Below are 20,693 nucleotides of genomic sequence, written 5' to 3'. Positions count from 1 at the left end.
GACTGAAAAGTTAGAGAATCAGCCTGAGATGCCATTACATGAGTAGAAAGTGACGTGGCTGACTATAGTTACTTAGACAAAATACAATCATTTTAAGTACTGATTCTAATGAAGCAAGATACCACTTAAGTGGTGTGTAATAAAGACTACGCATAGGTACAATGTATTACTTATAAAACACTGGCCTGAAAACAGTTGCTTCATTCCACTATTAGAAACAATATAAAATATGAAAAAAAGTAGTAATTTAAGATGCAAAGGGCAAGAGTTTCAAACTAGATCAGGAGAGTAGCTATAGTTTGTTTGAAGCCATATAAAATCTAAGTGATATTTTTAATAGATATTCAGTCTCCAAATCAGACATAATATATGCTATTTTATAATTTGTTGTATCAAATCATGCTTTTGGGGAAAAACTTAAACCCTGTCTTTACAGGTAATGAAAAACAGTCTGCTGCCTCACCCTCCCATCTGTCTGATTCCTGCTTTTTAGGTGCAGCCACTTTTCAATTCCTTTAGCTGTTTCCTCTCATATTTACCCTCCATTTCTAGATAAGACTTACATTGTTATTTATTGACTTTTCAGTTTTAGAGACCACCTACTGACTTCCCACTATGGAAGAGAGTTAGTTCTCATGGTTCCTTTCCCCAACAATGATGTTTTCTTTCTCCTCCTCTAGCTCCCATTACAATTCAACACAATTCTGGGGCAAATCAATATTCAAATGTTTATGTTACTATGGCTTTGTAAATATTATTCACAACTGACCCACACTATGTACTCTGATACGTCTTCCTTTCTCATTTATGCTTTGTTTTCCTTGGTGTTGATAACTGCCTCATTACTTCATTAAAAAAAAAAAACTTTACCTATGTGTCTTCAAACTCTGACAGATGTACAACTACGGCATATGTACCAACAGGTAATCCATTAGTTTTAAAACATATCCTTCTTGAGTCCCTGACCTGGAACTCCTCTCCAGGGCTGCTACACAGGTATCATCCTGGAATTTCCTTTCCCAGTGATCCTAGGAATTCATTTTGGTTCTATTTTGGAAACCTTGTTTTCTCTGAATCCCAGGTCTTCCTCTTTGTTTATTCTCTCTTAGTAGAACATTTCCTAAGAAAAGGTACATGGAAGGTAAACTTTCTAAGATTATTCACATCTGAAAGTCTTTACTTCTTCACCCCTGACTAAAACTTTGGTTGGGTAAAGTTTTCTAGGTTAGAAATCATTCTCTCTCGCAATTTTGAAGGCACTGCTGTATTGTGTCTAGCTTCCAATAGGCCTCCGATTCAGTAGAAGGGGTATATAAAGGTCTAAATGCTTCTTGTACAGTGTTTTAGCCCGACCTTAAACCCTTAAATTTAGAGGTACCCTCTGTGCTTCCAATTCCCAAACCTTCCCAAGCAGAAATCAACCTTTTCCCTGTAGACACTTAGTTTTTGGCTTTCTCTGGTATGTTAAGCCAGGTGTCACTCATCTATCTGCTTTCCAGCTTCCAAAATTTTCTGGATGTCATATCTGCTGCTGGTTCCTTGCCAGTTCTGTCCTTCTGGCTTTCTGCCTTTAAGGATTCCCTTCAGATATTTTAATAGTGTTCCAAAAAAAAAGTGGAAGTAAATGTTTGATCCACTATGTTTAACCAAAAATATTTTCTGAATTTTCTACAAGTATGTATCATAGTATAAAACTTATTGTTAATGTTTCTGTTAATATTAACATGAATTTCAGTTAATTGGCTCTCCTGAACCCAAAGATCTAGTGAGGTAAGTTTACTAATCCCTATTGCATTGACTTAAGATGTACTAAAAAAAAAAATTCTACTCTGATGAAATAAAAATGGAATAAAAGCTGAGTGTATGACAAATACTTAATAATACCAAATTAAAGAGGTAGTTCTAAAATGAGAAGTTAGACTTAAACCTAAGTTCTAACTGATCTACAAATGCACATACCTTTGCGTTACTCTCTCATCTCCCATTCCCCCATGAATTCTCTTTAGGGAAAAATCCCCTATACAATACATGATGTGAGACTAAAGCATTCATGAATTAACACATTTCTTATATTTTCTGAGTATCTCATTAATTATCATCAGGTAAAAATATCTGAGTGATATCAGGCTTGAAAAAGAAATTTTCAATGTTAATATCTATTTTAGCAGATGGAAAGAAATGTGCCTAAATTAAGTCTGAACTGTTGGTAATAGTATAAATTAGTACAACTTCTACAGAGGCTAATTCAAAACTAAAAATGTACACACTCAGTCATCAGGGAAAAGCAAGTTAAAACCACAATGACATTCATATCCACTAAAATGACTTAAAAAAAAAAAGACTGACAACATTAAACGTCAGCAAGGATGTGGAACAATTGGAATTCTCATATATCGCTGGTGGGGGTATAAAATAGGACAACAGTGTTGGAGAATTATTTGACAGTTTCTTAGAAAGCTAAACATGTACCTTCCCTATGACCCAATGACTCCACCCTCAGTTCTTTACCCAAGAGAAATAAAAACATGTATCTACAAAAAAAATTCCTACCGTTTTATTCATGATATCTCCAACGTGGAAACAACCCAAATATCTATCAACAGGTGTATGGATAAACAAATTGTGGTACAGTCAAAAAGTGGAATACTACTCAGCAATGAAAGGAAATGAATTAACGATACATACAACAATATGGGCGACTCTCAAAAAGAAAAGGATGCTGAGCGATTCTACCTATATTACATTCTAAAACAGGGAAAACCCACTGATAATAAGAGACAGCACTGGGTTGCCTGGGACTGGAGGTGGGAGGGACTGAGTGTAAGAGGGCTGGGAGAAAGATTCTGGAGAGATGAATATGTTCCATATCTTGACTGGGGTAGTGGCTACATGAGTGTATGCAGTTGTCAAAACTCATCAAATTATACAATTAAAATGGGTACATTTTATTGTATGGAAATTGTACTTCAATAAAGTTGATTAAAAAATGGGAAGGGAATGATAAATAGAAAACTCAGGATAATGGTTACCTCAGAGGTGGAGTGAAGCAGGTGATGGGATAGAGAGGAACACAAAGGTAGCTGTAACAGAACTGACTGTTTAGTCCCTCGTTGGGTACAAGGTTCACAGGTCTTCATTTTTCTATCAATTGTTAAAATGTATGTATGTTTCATATTATTTTTACATATAAAATATTACTTAATAAAAATGAATTAAAAAATAAATTAATAAAAACACATGGGCTTCAGGGTCAGAAAAATAGGGTTTAGCTTTGTGTTCTAATTAGTTCTGTTCCGGAGTAAGTCACTTACCTTCCTTGAGTTTCTTAAAATGATTTAGCTTACCTTAAATTGGTTGTTAGGAAGAAAAGATGAGATAATATACATAAAAGTATTTTGAAAATATAAAATACTCCATAAATTACTTTAAGACTTTAATAATGGTAGATTAATTAGAAAAGTAGCAATGAATAACACATAGAGAACATTAATGGAATACTAGTAGTAGGGGGTGGTGATAACATGAGGAGGAAGTGGTGGAGGAAGAGTAATGGGAGCAGTGAGCACATATATTTCTTACCTTGTGCCAGGTACTGTTCTAAACTTTAATGAAATTACTAATTTAATCCTCATAAGAATCCTATGAGGTAAGAACTATTAATGTCCACCTTTTGGAGCTGAGGAAAGGGAGGGACAGAGAAATTAGGCAACTTGCTTATGGTCACACAACTTTTTTTTTTTTGGCCGCACTGTGTGGCATGCAGGATCTTAGTTCCCCAACCAGGGATGGAACCCATGCGCCCTGCATTGGGAGCGCGGAGTCTTAACCACTGGACCACCAGGGAAGTCCCTTAGGGTCACACAACTTTAAGTGGTGGAGAGAGGATTCAAACCAGACAAGTTTGGTTCCAGAAACAGTGTCTTTAACCACCACACACACAAAAAAGCAAGTTACTTATTATATAAGGAGCTTAAGACCAAGATATCTAGAGAGAAAGAAAAGGGAAAGTCTCACTGTAGAACATGTAAGACATTAGAAATAAGGAATATGGGGTAAAACAAGGACAATATATTAAATATAAATCATTTAAAGTAATATTTTCATATTTCTCTTTCATATTCTTTCTTACATTTCTATGTATTTATTCATAGAATAACCAATCTGAGTAGGCTCATTATGAGAGATTTGATATTTTTCTTTAAAAGATATTATTTTATCAGACTTGGCAAGATTTCTTTCTCCAGAATTTAGTCCACACCCTCCCCCTAAAATGGCTATTAATGAAATGTCTTCATTGTGAAAGTCTTTGAAAATCCACACAACTTACTTAGCAGAAGTATGCTGTAATTTAATTAGAAACCAGAAGACCCAGGTTCTAGTTGTGAATCAAAGCACCAAGCAAGTGGCTTAAACGTGGTATCTCAGTTTCCTGTCTGTGCCACCTATCTCGCAGTAGAGCCCAAGCTAGAAGTAGTGCCAAGCTAGTGCTGGGCAGTGTCAGACTCAAACAATCAGCATGTAATAACAGCCTTCTTCCCAATGTGCACAGCAAAGAGACCCATTCACACCCAAACTAGGTGACTATTTTGTGACTTTGTCCCCTAAGATTTTTATGAAGCTCATTGTATTCTGATTTCCAAAATAAAAATGACTGGAAAAAAGAGACAGGAAGAACAGAGTATAGTAGGATTGACCTAAGGCGACCCAAATTTGCCTCATAAGAGAAGAGGGGATAAAGTAAGATTTTGGGGGAAAAAAACGTAAAGAGAAAAAAGCAAGTGAAATTGCAGGCATCATCGTCGTCATCTTACCTCTTCAGGCAACTCAAGTCAAAAGACCTGATGCTGCCTGTTTACTATCAAGGCTCTCAGGCCCAGGAACATAAAGCCCAGGAATATAAATTAGTACTAAAATCATAAACAAGGAAAAATAAATGCCCTAAAACATATTTATTTATCTTTATTTTCTATATTTTTTATAATGAACATACATTACTACTGCAAGAAAAAAAATTTCTAGAAATCTTTAACTTTTGACATAAGACACAGTGTTATAAAATATACTATGAATGCTATAGAAATATATATGTACAAATTAAAGTATACCATATGTTAGTCAACAAAAAAAGGAAGAGAATAAATTACTATAGATAAACTATAAGGATACAGAGCTTATCTTGATAATATCTAGATTTACAGAAAAAATTTCCGATAAAGTTTGTACAAAAATTGATTTTTTTTAACAGAAAGGGATGTCTGAATACACTAAAACCAATTCTATTTCAGAGCTTATTTGTACAATCTTGTCATATTCTGTTAGACACATATAACCACCTACTGAAAACATGAAATAATTTTATGTTTTTATAAGAATTCAGATTTTATCATTCCTACTACCAGATATCTAAAAATAGAATTACACAATGTAAAAAAATCTTACTTTGCTATTTGTGTAGGAGAGGTATACGCAAAAAAACTCCTTCACAGCAACTCAGATTAACACTTGTAGAATATTTATTACAAGAGCCAGGCATATCTCTTATATCCCCCTGTAATTTAAAAACATACCCGGCTCTTTGGCTGTAGCTCCTCTTTCCTTTGGATCTTCAGATACTATTAACTGCGTAAAGCATTTCCTTCCCAGGGACTTCTGTACAGCTGCCATCTAAAAAGTTTTTTAAAAAGAAGAAGAAGAAAAAAAAAAAACTTTGGAGGAAACTGTTACATTAAATTAGAAAGCTGAAAATAATTTGAGAAAGGTTTCATTATTTTCTAAAACAGTACATACAACAAACATGATACAACATTTTTCCTATAGACATTTTCAAAGAAAATCTCTTACCTTATATTTGGATAAAAGAGGACTGTAGAAAAAAAGAGAGAAAAAAAAGAATTAAAAAAAAAATTACAGCAGCAATATGCTTCCAAACAAATGCCACTGAAAGGGCTGTAAAAAAAAAAAAAAAAAAATAGAGCTTCTCTGGATTCTAATATTAGCACAGAACATTTCCACTGCTGAAACATTACCACTGGTTCACATAGTTCAAAGTGCAGCTATCTCATGTGTTAATCTCCTTAGATGGCCAATAACTAATGAAAACCTCCATAGAAGCTATAAATACAGAGATTCAGGGGGGAAAATGTCAACCTTTTGCTAATAATGTATTTCAAGAGCATTTCACAGATATTATTAAAATTTTAGTTTATGCCATTATAGTCTAAAATTATGGTGGAAGATAATTTTATATGCATTATCCATAGAAAAGGATAACAAAAGTAATCTTTAAATACTGTATTTTAGGAAATACCCAAGATAAAAGAATGCATATATTCACAAAAAGCATACACAAAAATGTTCACAGCCATTTTATTCATACAATTCAAAAACTGGAAACAAACCAAATGTCTATTAATAATATAATGGATAAATAAATTGCTGCACAGTCATATAATGAATCCACACAGCAGTAAAGCAGAGCAAGTTACCATAACATGTAACAATATGTAACACCAACATAACCATGGGCAAAAGAAGCTAGATACAAAAATCTACTCTGTGTGATTACATTTATATTAAATTACAGAACAGGCAAATACACTGTTATAGAACCCAGACAGTAGTTACTTTGCGGGATGGGTACTGACCTTGTACACAAATTAGGGAGCTTTCTGAGGGGCTGGACTGTCCTGTATCTTGGTCAGACTGGTAGTTACACTATGTATCTGTACATGTACAAATTCATCAAGCTGGGTACTTTAATGTATGTATAACTCAAAAATATTTTTTATATTAAAAATTTTAGGAGTATAATTTTTGGAAATTATCAAATTTAAAGCATAAAAACTTGGGGTTTTGTTTACTATGCCATCCACTATTCACTAGCCAGAAATTCTCTAGTGATCTGAAGCAATGTGACTAGCTTTTAAATTATGTGTTGGCAAGTTACCTTATATTTAAAAAGAGAAAAAAAAAAAGAAAAAAAAGTCATGCTCATATTAGGTTCAATAAATATTTGTTTTTAAATAATTAAAACATTTGTAACACATTAAAAAATTATTAGTTCCATGGGAAGGGCAGAAAAAGTGTCTATATTGAAATTTGAAAGTAAGAAAACAATCTCCTTTATCTATTTTAAAAGATTCCATTGTTTAAAACCTCTACAAAGTCAAAAGTTAACCTATTTAACTCACTAAGAAATTAGGTTATAATGCAAAATCCATAAAAATACTGTTCTAAAGGTTCAAATTGACTAACACAAGAAAATTGTACATCCCAGAAATCTGCACTAGTTTAATGACTATCATGTCCCCTCACCTTTAAAATTCTGAGTCTTCAAATAATGAATTAAAAAAAATATATTTAAGTGCTTTATTATTACTATATTCAGTTTTAAAAATCCAACTCTTCGATACAAATCAAACAATTTAAAATTATCTGGTAAATGGAGTTTTCCTTCTACAGTATTTTGGTTAAATACCATAGTGCATTTGCTTTCCAGTATTAGACTACTCTTAAAAATGTGTTTTTACTCTAACCTAGAAACATTGACAAACATACAAACATTGAAAAACAATTATAATAAAAAGTCCTAACACAAATTTTTCCATCTGAATGGCCTAATCTCTTAACCAAAAAGTAGTCAAAATTAGAAGTTACATTTAAAAATTTCTAATTAGAAGGTGCTTTGAATTTTGTAAAGTAGACCTTTCGCTGAGTTTAGTGTAAGAAACAGATAAAAGCTGAGAAAGGAACCTAATCATTTTATCAACTTTAATTTCTCCAGTTGAAAGCATTAACAAAACAAAGAAATGAATCTTGTATTTCAAATATTCAATGCTACAGTGCTTCTTCAATATTCTATTCCAACTCATTGTAAACAAATACTGAAGTACTTACTCTTGATGTGTTGTACAAAATTTAGCAAGCCGTTCAAAATCCTCACCATTAAATCCTCTTTCTGAATTCCTCAAAGATGTAACTGTATGTGGTTGTACAGTTTTCCATTTTGTTTCTAAATGTAAAATATTTGTTAGTCACTGGCTGTTACAAAACATGTTTAGAAGGGAAAAAATAGTTAACTGGCACCACTGATAAAATCATCATGCAAAAGTATCTTCTCAACCCCAAAGTTAACACAGAAATAGCTAAGTGATTACTTTTCATTCTAAGTAAATATTATCCCAGAGACTAAATTAGCCAATAGGGCATACAAAGGGATCAGAAGAAATGCAAACAGTTGCAAGTGTTCTTTTCTTGGCACTGATATGAAGAACAAAATACAAAGAGAAAAATTTTCTTACAATGACATAAACTTGCGGTAAAAATGCTACTTTCTTTGCAACATTAACTTGACTAGAAATGTCTATTTCCTAAAACTAGGTCAAATATGTTAACTTTCTAGAGAGCAACTTGTTAGATTATTGATAATTCCACATTCTGTTAGTCTGTACTCACCCCACTGTTCTTGAATGGCAGAAAGATTCGCGAGCAATTGCTCATGGTACAGTCGTTCCAGCTGAATGAATTTCATTGCTTTCTCATCTGAATAGAAAATTTGAGGAAAATAGAAATCCAGCCTAAAGAATAAAGTCCTATATCAGTTGATAAATTTGAAGCTTGCCAAAAAATGAGAGGACTCTAAATACTTTTAAATTTAAACAAAACTTAAGTAAGGTTTCTTGGTTTTGAAGTAGGTAAATTTTAATGTAGCATATCATGCAGTAGCTACCTGGGTTCTATTCTATCAGCAAACAGTAGAAACAAAAAGAAGGTTTTAATGTTCAAGGAATGCCTGCTTGCTAATAATATCTCTAGGAGAGTCAATTAAATATAATTTAATTAGAAATAGGACCCATGTGGAATCCTGTAATCTAAGTGTTTCCCTCCCCCCCTTTTTTTTCTCTCCTTAAATTACCTTCTGTCAAGCAACTATGTTACCCTCTAGTCAAATGTTTGTTTTTGATTTCAACTGCCTGTGATCCTTTACTTATTTCTCACTGAATACTTTAAAAAAAAAAATTAACTTGCCACAGTAATTTTCATAATTATGTGCTTCTACTTTTTTGGTAGATTTTCTTATAAACTGCTGCCTTCTCCATCTGTATCACACATTTAGCATCATATGAGGTCATAATAAATTGTCCAACTGTCTACCTTCCTTTGGGCCATGTTCTAAATGTTGACCCAGAAAGAAGGACGAGAAAAAAACTCACTGTTTTAGCTTTTTGTCCTTCCCATGATCACTCAGAGGTTTAATTCTCTCTCGCATTTGCAGTCTTAAAGATATGCCAGGAATCATAAAATAGGCCAGGGAGAAGCAGAGACAATTCCATTTTCCTCTGTGCATGGCTTAAAAGTATATCAATGTTTCTCAAGCTTTACTGAACATAAAAATTATTTGAAAATCTTGCTAAAATAGTGATTCATGGGTCTGATCCCCAGAAGCTCTGATTCTAAGGCCCATGAATTTTCATTTCTAAGAAGCTCCCAGGGATGCTGATGCTGATCTGCACTGCACTACATCATACTCACTATTTGGGTAGTTCTAGCTTCCCTTCCATAAGAATTTGATTTCCTACATACTTAGAAATGAACTGCCACTGTCTGAAGTTTCGTTTAGTAGTTTACTTGATAGGATTCAGGATGATAACTGCTTATCCCTCAATCTGTGGTGAAAGTCCATAAGGTTAGGAGGAAAAAGAAATCACACAAATGGGGAAATAGAGATACTTAGGATACATTCTTTCTAGAGTATATATTGGACCATCTTTGAAAAACAATTTCAAATGAGGAAAATTTAAAAGCTAAGGGAATAAATCTTTCCTATACAGAAGTTAACATGCAGTCTCCCTTGAGAACATTTATTCTGTTTATTACTAGTGAAGAACTCAATCTTCCCTTTACTGATATATAGCTACAATAAGACAGTTATGAGATTTACTATGTATAATACGCTTGACAGACTCTAACGTACAAATATTACTTGACTTGTACTTCTGTTTAATTCAAAAGAAAAAAAATTCAGTGGGTTTTGTTTTCTTTTTTGGCAACATGCTTTCCCCCCTCCCCCCGACACACAAATATTTAGATGTTGGTAAAATTAGGGCTTGTTCATGGGAGGTCAAATTTGGGTGGTTCTAGAGAATTTTCTGGAGTGACAAATTCCCTACATCTTGTTTTCTGAGATGGTTACATTGGTGCATACAACAATTAACCCAGTGAAAACAACAGATTATACATTTCATTGTATGTAAATCTCAGTTTTTAAAAATGGGCAGTTCTGTACGAAATCTGTGAATTTCTTCTTGTAATTAAGAAAAGGATACAGTCCTCCTCCTGGAAATAGGACTCTGCTATCTGTTAAAAACAAATAAAAAAACAGAGGAAATTAAATTAACATTTGGATGAAAAGACAAATTTAGAAGAAACCAAGACCTTGAAATTCTCAAAGTCTTTGATATTGAACTAAGAAAACTCTTATTTAACTACATTCACCAGTTCAGAAAAAATCTGACTGTAGGCACAGGACACATTTCTGAAGTCACTTATCTCAAGAAAAGCAAACATAGACATTCTTTGGTCCATATACAATCTCATTCTTCCTACTCTATTTCAAGTCAAAGCAAACATCACTGATTCATTAGAGTTTAGAAGTAAGAACTCTAAAGAATGAGGAAAATGCTACTGAGGCTTATAAAAGTATAACATGAGTGAAAGGATGACTTCATCGTAAATTAAAAAGTTGAAATATGTCATGTCACATGAGATCTTAAAACCTATTCATTTCATTTCTGTTTCACAAACTACCTCATGGGACACTGATTTTTCATTCTCTTTTGATATTTCAGAAAAGGACAGACCAAGTGCTAATAGTTGAGCAATGATGTTTGGAATATATACAAAGTGCTGCACAGTATAAAGGGCACTGGATGGGAGGGTGGGGTCCAGAGACTCATGATCTGGACCCAGTTGAGGCTTATCACTTAGCAGATTCATTCTAGAGCACCTTTAAATTTAAAAATTCTTTGATTCTAAAAACTTTGGGATCTTTTATTTAGGTCTTTATTTAGATATAGCATTTATAAATAGAATAGTAAAACCGAAAGTATTCACTGAGAAATACTTGCATAAATTGACTACTCTCATATTTAAAATATTTCATTAAGTACTTTATGCTTTCAAACAGTTTCCACTGATTTTTAGTAAGTCTCTAGTGAAAAAGGTATTCCATTTATAGATCACTATCTCCATTTTCCAGGTAGCTGCCAAGGCAAAGAGCAATAAAGCACTTGTCAAACCTATAAGCTAGCAATAAAAAGGAATGGTTTTTCCCAAATCCCACAGTGGAAAAAGGATAGTTTTAAAGGAAATATTTGCCTAGCTTAAAATTTATTCTATATATCTAACATTCTTCCAGGAGCAACACAGCAATATAGATGGACTCAATCACCTCTTTGTAAACTGTTAATCAATTAGCTTTCAGATTTCCATGACAGTTCTAGTACCATAAGTGCAACCAAAAAGACAGGGTCAGGGGACTTCCCTGGTGGTGCACTGGTTAAGAATCTGACTGCCAATGCAGGGGACACGAGTTTGAGCCCTGGTCCAGAAAGATCCCACATGCCACGGAGCAACTAAGCCCGTGCACCACAACTACTGAGCCTGCGCTCTAGAGCCAGCGAGCCACAACTGAGCCTGCAAGCCACAGCTACTGAAGCCCGCACGCCTAGAGCCCGAGCTCCACCACAAGAGAAGCCACCTCAATGAGAAGCCTGCGCACCGCAACGAAGACTAGACCCCGCTCGCCGCAACTAGAGAAAGCCCGCGCGCAGCAACGAAGACCCAACGCAGCCAAAAATAAATAAATAAATTTAAATATATATAAAAAAAGACAGGGTCATGAAACCCAAGGTCTCAAAAATAAAAGGCATTTCCAAGGTGAAAGGCCAGCTTGAAAAATAAATATACAGATCATTTCCCCTATAAAAACCTACCCCTGGCAAGTCTAGCAGGGCAAAAGAAAATGTGATTTTCTTTGATGCCCCATATGTCTAGATCTGGGAGGTAGCCTGGTAGAGCAGAAAAACGTGAGGTTTGAAAGTGAATAACCTGACTGCGTTCTAGTCCAAGCTTTGCCACTACCAGCTATGTGACCCTGGACATGTCATTTCATGTCTCAAACTCAGCTTCCTTATCTGTAAAATAGGGACAATAATACCTACAACTCTGAGACAGGGCTGCTGTAAGGACTAAGTGAGGGAATGTGCATCTAGCACAGTGCCCAGCACATAGCAGTAAGTGCTTAAAATGGTTTTCGAGTCTGACTCTGGACCAGAAGTGAGAGAGGCAGAGTAGAATCATGTGAAGAAGTAAGTTGAAAATCACTTTGGGGTGGTAATAATTTTAAGGTTCTCCTGGTTTCAGGCTTCTTTTACCTACCAGAAACAAAAAGAAAGGGAATTAGGAAGGTGTATTTTTTCGGCCATAGTCTCACAGAGTGGCTTCAAGGATCCCAGCGGAGCCATATCCTGCCTGAGTCTGAGTTTCAGTATAAGCTCACTGAGCACAGAGTACAGCACTTGATCTTTTTCTTCTTACTTCTGTATGAGAGACTTCTAAGTTTATGACTTCAGTTACATATTTAAAGCTAACCTGCAGTCATATTAACTAAGTCAGTGTAGGAAGATTACTCAAACCCAAGAAAAATAATTTTTAAATGGAATCTTCAAGAGTTCCAAGAGCTAAAAGTATAAGTGTATATCTAAAGTAATCGTAGTCATTATATCAAATGGCCTTTAGCATATATTCATCCATATAATATCATGTTAAAAATAATATAATTGTCCCCTAATTAACTCTTCCCATCCATACTTCCTTATTTCTGTTAGTGGTACTACCATTCCTTTCAACTGGATATCCTAGCATTATTCATCTATGATTTCCTCTTCATCCCTTTTTTTACTATCTACACCAAGTCCTTCCATCAAGATTTCAAATTCACCCCTCTGGATTTACACTGTCACCACCCTAACCTAGATGCTATTCTCACCTTATGCCTGAATTATAAATTTCTTGTTTTAGCTCTTATTTTTATCAAGATTACACATGTATATGGTTTAAGGAGTCAAATAGTTCAGTGAGGTGTGTTAAAAAAGGCCCTACCCTTCTTGCCCTATTCTCCTTTCTTCAGGAGCAAGCACTTAGATTTCTCTTATCTGTTTAAAATAATTTTATTTTGCTGTATCTCTAAACATTATGCTTATATTTGCTATTTCTTTGATTTTTTCAGTTTTAGAAAATGAGGATTGGGTCTTTTCCTCCTCCCCCATCCAAACCCTATAAACATATACGACACACACCTTCTCTCACATATTCACCTATACCATGTTATTATATTGTAGTAATAGGTAGATAAACATTTAATGTTTACCTTATTATGAGTTAAGCCAAGTAGTAAACTCATTATTTTTCCTTTCCTGAAAACTTTTTATTTTCCCTGGAGTTTCTTTCCTCCCCCTTTTTTTTTTAAATAGTTTTCCATGCACTTATCACTTATACGACTCTAAACAGTCCACCAAGAGTCTAAATCTTCCCTCAATACATTCAGATACCGCAAATATTCAGAAATAGGAAAATGATATAAAAGTTCCTCCCCAGACCCTTCTGATCTGCTCAAATAGAAGTGGTTACTCTCTCCTTCTTGGTACAAAGCTGTCATCTTAGAATCTCCCTTCACCTAGAGATTCCCTTCACCTCTCTCCTGGTAGCATTCCCAGTTTCCTATATCTCAATCTTCCTGTTCCTTGGTTTACTCCCTTGTTTTGATGGAGTACATTATCTAGTGGCTTCCTGAGAAAGGATGGAAAGGAAGTACCACAGACCCTGATGTAGGAACATTCTTGGTATATCTGACGAACTGCTAGGAGGCCAGTGTACCTGGAAAGGAGTGAACAAGAAGGAGAGTTTTAGGAATTAAGGTCTAAGAGGTAACAGGGCCAAATCATGTAGGATCTCGTAGGCCATGGTAAGGATTTTGGCTTTTACTCTGAATGCGAAGAGAAGTCAGTGGATGGCTTTGAGCAGAGAAGTAACATGATCTGACGTAACATTTTATCTGAATCACAATGACTGCTGTGTAGAGAGAAAAAAACCTAAATGGAAGTAAAGGTAAAGCAAGGAGGTTTCTACAATTACTTTACTGCAAGAATCCAAGTGAGATTTGATAATGTCTTGTACTGAGATGGTTGCAATGAAGGAGGTAAGAAGAGGTCAGAATCTGGATATATTTTGAAATAGAGTGGCAGGACTTGTTGATTGGATTTGGATGTGGGGAAAAGTGAAGGATGACTTCAAAGTATTTGGTCTCAGCAACTGGAGGGATGGAGTTGCCATTTAACAAAAGGGGGAAGACTAGGAAAGCAAAAGATTTTGGAGAAAAAAATCAAAGTTTGATTTTGGGCATCTTAAGTTTGAAATGCCCATGAGATGCCTCAGGAAGCTGCATGTTTAAGTCTGTAGTTCAGAATTGAATCCTGAAGCACTTCAATGTTTAAGAATTAGTAAAACTTGGAGGACTCAACATATGAGCCAGAGAAGGTATGTCCAGTGAGGTAAGATGTAAAAGCCAAAAGTGAGGGGTCCTAAAAGGCAAAAAAAGAAAATGCTGTAAAATAGAGTATGTGGTCAACTTGCCAGAGATTCTAATACTTCCAGTAAGATGAAAACTGAGGACTGACCACTAGATTCGCATGGGCACGCAACATGGAGGTCATGCCTGGCCTTTACAATGCAATTTTGATGGAGTAGTTGGCACAAAGGCCAGATTGGAGTGAGTTCAAGAGAGAACTGAGTATGGAATGTTACCTAGGTAGAATTCTTGGCCAATATATTTTAACCTGAATCAAATCATGAAGAAATAATCAGGCAGATCCTAATTATGGGACATTTTACAAGAATTCTTGAGTCTTTAGAAGTGTCAATGTTATAAAAGTATAAACAAACAAGCAAATAAACAAAACAAAAGGCAGGGAATTGTTCTGGATTACCAAAGACTAAAGAATCTTCCCAATGTGTGCTCCTTCACTGGATCCTGGATCTGGGGAAAACTAGTTATAAAGAATATTTGTGGAATAACTTGAGGGAAACAAATATAGGCTGTATGTTAAATAATATTAAACCAATGTCTCATTTCTTGGGGTTGATAATGGCATTGTAGGTTATGTAGGAGAGTATCATTGTTCTTGGGAAATTTATGCCCAAGTATTGATATTTAAGGGTGAAGTGATATAATGCCTGAAAATTACTTTAAAATGCGTCAGTGGAGGGCTTCCCTGTTGGCGCAGTGGTTGAGAATCTGCCTGCCAATGCAGGGGACACGGGTTCGAGCCCTGGTCTGGGAAGATCCCACATGCCACGGAGCAACTAGGCCCGTGAGCCACAATTACTGAGCCTGCGCATCTGGAGCCTGTGCTCCGCAACAAGAGAGGCCGCGATAGTGAGAGGCCCGCGCACTGCGATGAAGAGTGGCCCCCGCTTGCCGCAACTAGAGAAAGCCCTTGAACAGAAACGAAGACCCAACACAGCCATAAATAAAAAATAAATAAATAAAATAAAATAAATAAATTAAAAAAAATGCGTCAGTGGAAAACATGTGCGTGGAGAGGGGTTGGGGGATAGGAGGAAAACGAAAATCTGGCAAAATGTCAACAACTGTCAATCCAAGTGAAAGGCACAGTATGAGATATTGGGAATTACTAAATAATGAAAACAAGAAAAAGTCACTCCACTTCTCCCTGATTTGTGTCTCCCTTGGGACGTGACAGGATATTTTGTATTCTTGGGCTGAGGAAGGCAGCCATCAGCTGAATCCTGTTGCCCTGATGTCTCAGCTTACTGCAGGCTTCAGCATCTGCTTCCAACAAGCAATGTTTGAATTAGTGACAGAGAAATATAGTTATAATGCTTAATATTTATTTAGCTTTTATGTTAAGTGTATCAAGTACTATGTTAAGTACTTTTACTGCATTATTTCAATGAGTCCTCTACAACTTTACAGAAAAAGAAACTAAAAGCTACTTTGCTTGTTAGTGGTAGAGCCAAAGCTCATACTTTAAAACCATCACTATAGGGACTTCCCTGGTGGTCCAGTGGGTAGGGCTCTGCACTCCCAATGCAGTGGGCCCGGGTTCGATCCTTGGTCGGGGAACTAAATCCTGTGTGCTTGCCGCAATGAAGATCCCACATGCCACAACTAAGACCCAGCGCAGCCTAGGTAAATAAATAATTTTTAAAAATAAAATAAATAAATAAAAAGTGGCATTAAAAAAAAAACAACCCACTATACTTTCTAAGCTCCTTTGCCAGGAGAGGACAGATTGCTGAGATATATAAGAAGCATAACATACGGGACCCAGCAAACTGACATGTTCCTGGGGGATGAAGGTAGAATTTTATTTTGAGACATAAAAAAAATTAAATAATCTTCATCTGATCAAGACTGTTATCGTCTTCCTGCCTAAAAATGTGATTTTCTACTAGATCTGCTTCAGCTGTAGGATCACCTGCCTGTAGAAAAGAGCATTCTTCTTACCTTTAATGTAATAGCCCAGTGACATAAACTGCTTGAAAAGATTTGACTACACTTGCTATTTCCATTTACTCCAAATGTCCTTTTCCCCAACTTTTTATTGAAATTCTACAGAAGAGTTCAAAGAACAGTAAAATCAACAACCATATACCTTTTATTTAGATTCGTCAATTATTGACATTTTGCCAAATTTGCTTTCTCTCTCTGTCTTTCCCTCGCTTACATATTTTTTCCCACTGAAATATCTTAAGCTGCAGGCATTATGTCACTTCATTCCTAAATACTACTTGCACATGTATGTCCCAAGAATAAAGATACTCTCCTACACGATCTTCAATTCCATTATCAATCTCAAGAAATCTGGCACTGATGCAACAGTATTATTTAATATACAGTCCATATTCAAATTTCTCCCAAGTTGTCCCCAAAACAGATTCATTGAATGGAATTAACAAATTGTAGCCCTAGAATTATAAGGAACTTGCTTTGTGAGGGAGTCTCAGCCTCCCTACTTGTAAAGATGGTGATAATAATTACCTCTCTAGATTGTTTGGAGAATGAAATAACAGTTAATGCAAATACCCTTTACAAACTCAATCCACTGTACAAATTCAAGGAAGCCTGAAAGATTAGAAAGCTACCTTAATATAGGTGGTTCTCAACTACAGTTCTCAACTATGGTAAACATATACCATATATGTCAGTAACACATTAGAGGTCAAAAAGTAGTACACATTTTCTCAGAGGCATTCTTCAAGTCCAGCAAGGAGGTAACATAAATTTGTAAGAATATATGTTTTCCTGCCTTAGGACAAAAGCTGTTTTACTTTTTAAAAATTATTCACTGCTCACTGCAAAAGTTAAATGAAACAGGAGGAGTGAAATAAAAAGTGAAGCTTTTTCCACACCCATATACAAATTATTTTCATTTTAAAAGAAAATAAAACACAGCTCATAAATATCTTAATCTTTTCGGAATTATCTCTTGTGTATCTTCCTCATCACTGTCCTAAAGATCTCTCAGTCTCCAGGCTCTCCATCTTCTAGCTTACCCTCCCAATCATCAAAAGAGTTATTTTTCTAAAATTCAAATTCTGGCACCTGCATAATTAAAAGCTCTCAGTCTCGGGCTTCCCTGGTGGCACAGTGGTTAAGAATCTGCCTGCCAATGCAGGGAACACAGGTTCGAGCCCTGGTCCGGGAAGATCCCACATGCCACCGAGCAACTAAGCACATGCGCCACAACTACCGAGCCCACGTGACACAACTATTGAAGCCCACGCGCCTAGAGCCCATGCTCCCCAACAAAGAGAAGCCACCTCAATGAGAAGCCCGTGCACCACAACGAACAGTAGCCCCGGTTCGCCACAACTAGAGAAAGCCCATGCACAGCAACGAAGACCCAACGCAGCCAAAAATAAATAAATAAAATAAATTAAAAAAAAAAAAAAAAAAGGCTCTCAGCTTCTAAAAGTCAGGCCTTAATGGCACAAGCTACCAGTCTTAATTCCTGTCTCTTTTACATCTTAATCTTCAACAACATCCCAGTCATGTCTTTGCAGGGACTGTTCTCTCTTTCTGTACCAGCTCACTTTGTTCATCTAGTGAGAGCCTATACATCCTGCAAAACCCAGCTCAAGAATCACCTTTTTTTCACCTAATGTCCAAAGGACCAAGTTAATCATGCGCTTTTGCTGAACCTTAAACACATATCTACTCTAATGCTTTGTACAGACTTCTACAATTAGTTATCTACAAACTGTTTCTCCTATTCCACAGTGCCTCTCTTAAGGACATGCTCTGTTACATAATCTGTTTCCCTAGTGTCTAGCTTAGTTTTTGATACCTTGTTGGTACTTATTAAGCACTCACTACATTCACTCTCATTTTTACATGGCTTATTCGCTAAGCAAAAGAAGTTAGCAACAGTATGAACTATAGATTGATGATCCAAGCCAATGTGTGGCCACGAGTCAGTGATATGCCAAATTTCCTACCAGCCACTGATCCAGGGTCACCTCCTCTTGGACTCACCAATGACAGGTGAGGTAGAATCAATTACAGAGAATAAGATTTTAGATTATTACAAATATTGGTCCCAGAATTCCAGTGAGGCTGAAAGTGAAGGGTTTAACATGATACCTGATGAAGGCAAAGGGGAAGTGCTCTTGAATCCAACTGCTCAACTTCACCCCGTATAAGTGAGAACAGAGATTGCAGAACCAGCTTCGGGGCTTCTAGTTGATCATTAGCATTTACTTCTGCAGACTCTTCATCACTAACAGCATGTATGGCTGCATGTAATATATTTTCTTGCATAAAGGGTGTGGTATCTCCTGAAGAAAGTCCTTTGAGAGGTAAATAAAATGCCTATGTTAGGATAAATTTCCATCATGGTAGAACACCTTAAAACAATTATGCCTGTTAACCATAAAATTTTCAAATAAAGCTAATTACATAAAAAAAAAAAAACCACAGAAACCACAAGTTATTCTCCTCAATAAATTAAGATTGTGCTGACATCTGATTGTTTCTATTAGCAATTAGTTAATAGAAGCAATTCTATTAGATCTATATAACTTTTTAATTTATAATATATTATAAATTAAGAATATAATTTATATTCTTAATTAAGAATTATAATTAAGAATATAAAAAAAGAGAGGTCTAAAGAAAAGTATGTAGGTTAAAATCTGACCAAAAACTTGATTCTCCCAAAGGAAAAATGAATTAACTATAATCTGAAGTCACGTCTTACGCAAAATGAAAGAACTAAATGGGAAGGTAAATGTGTTTATCATATGAAAGGCTTAAGAAGTTAAGCCTTCCTCTCTAAACTCTGGTCTGATAACTTCAGAACTACTTCTGGATCCCAGCAGAGCAGAAGGAATTCAGATGTCCAGAGCTAATGGCCACAGAAGCTTTTTTCCTAATAAAAAGAAGTAACACAAACTTGGGGAAAAAAAAAATCAGTGAATAAATCCTTGGCCCACAGCTCCTGAAATGACACACTAAAGTTTAAAACTTTAAATGTTACACATTATAACTTCACCCTTCACTGAAATCTCAGCATCAGTTCTAATTTTCATATTGAAATTGAATAGACTGTCTGCATCTGTACATACTTTCAGCTAGTCCGCCTTGGAAAGGATCTTTCTCAGTAATTTAGCGTGTGCATACCAGGACTGAAGTTGCCTCCTGCCAACCCTCTAGAGCAGGGGTCCCCAACCCCCGAGCTGCAGACCTATAGCGGTCCGCGGCCTGTTAGGAACCGGGCCGCACAGCAGGAGGTGAGTGGTGGGCAAGCAAGCGAAGCTTCATCTGCCGCTCCCCATCGCTCGCATTACTGCCTGAACCACCACCGCCCCCCCGACCTTGGAAAAATTGTTTTCCACGAAACTGGTCCCTGGTGCCAAAAAGGTTGGGGAGTTTGCCCAGAACCCTGTCTTCTACTGCCTTCTAAATAAATCCACTGCTCTAGCCAAGCTGGCCAATTCTGTATCTCCCTAGTATTAATACTCTGTGCCTTTCTGACCAATTACAAATTCTAACAGTTAAAAAATTTTCCTTCCCAGACGTCCCTGGCTGTCCAGTGGTTGAGACTCTGCACTTCCAATGCAAGGGGCTCAGGTCTGATCCCTGGTTGGGGAACTAAGATCCCACATGCTGCACAGTGCGGCCAAGAAAATTAAAAAAGAAAAAAATTTCCTCCCATCTGTCTAGTTAAGTTCTACCCTAAAAAAAATTCATATATTTCTCTATAACATGAGCCTGAAGTAAACTTACTTTCCTCTAAATCCTATATATGGTCTATGGTCTTGCATTAAACCATAGTTAGACGGGGTTGCATTATAGTGACTGGTGAAGGGTCTTATCTTTATTAGATCATAACTCCTACAGCACAGGGATTAATTTACTTACCATAGTATTGCAGTTATATCCAGTAGCGTACTCAGCATTAAAATTCCAAGTGCTGTGCTTTCTACAAATAATCACCTACAGTGATTCCTTATATTTTAGAAAATTCTCTTCTATAAATTTTATGTCATTTGGACTCTGGAAGTACGAGGCCTAGAGATGGCGCCTGCCATTTTATTTTGCAGGAACA

General features: G+C 36.0%; 1 protein-coding gene across 2 annotated transcripts in view; it reads right to left on the bottom strand.

Annotated features, from left to right (window-relative positions):
• Positions 1-20,693, bottom strand: part of CNST (consortin, connexin sorting protein) — a 129,843-nt gene that overhangs the window by 32,066 nt on the left and 77,084 nt on the right. For both annotated transcript variants that reach the window (XM_059941142.1, XM_059941134.1), the window contains exons 3-8: positions 18,728-18,933; positions 10,326-10,356; positions 8,455-8,541; positions 7,897-8,011; positions 5,842-5,863; positions 5,568-5,664 (exon numbers count right to left, since the gene is read on the bottom strand). In XM_059941142.1, the coding sequence (XP_059797125.1) occupies positions 5,568-5,664; positions 5,842-5,863; positions 7,897-8,011; positions 8,455-8,541; positions 10,326-10,356; positions 18,728-18,933 (558 nt within the window). The remainder of the gene's footprint in view (positions 1-5,567; positions 5,665-5,841; positions 5,864-7,896; positions 8,012-8,454; positions 8,542-10,325; positions 10,357-18,727; positions 18,934-20,693) is intronic.

This window comes from Balaenoptera ricei, chromosome 1 (assembly GCF_028023285.1).
Source record: "Balaenoptera ricei isolate mBalRic1 chromosome 1, mBalRic1.hap2, whole genome shotgun sequence".
NCBI lineage: Eukaryota > Metazoa > Chordata > Mammalia > Artiodactyla > Balaenopteridae > Balaenoptera > Balaenoptera ricei.
This window is presented reverse-complemented; position numbering and strand designations above follow the sequence as displayed.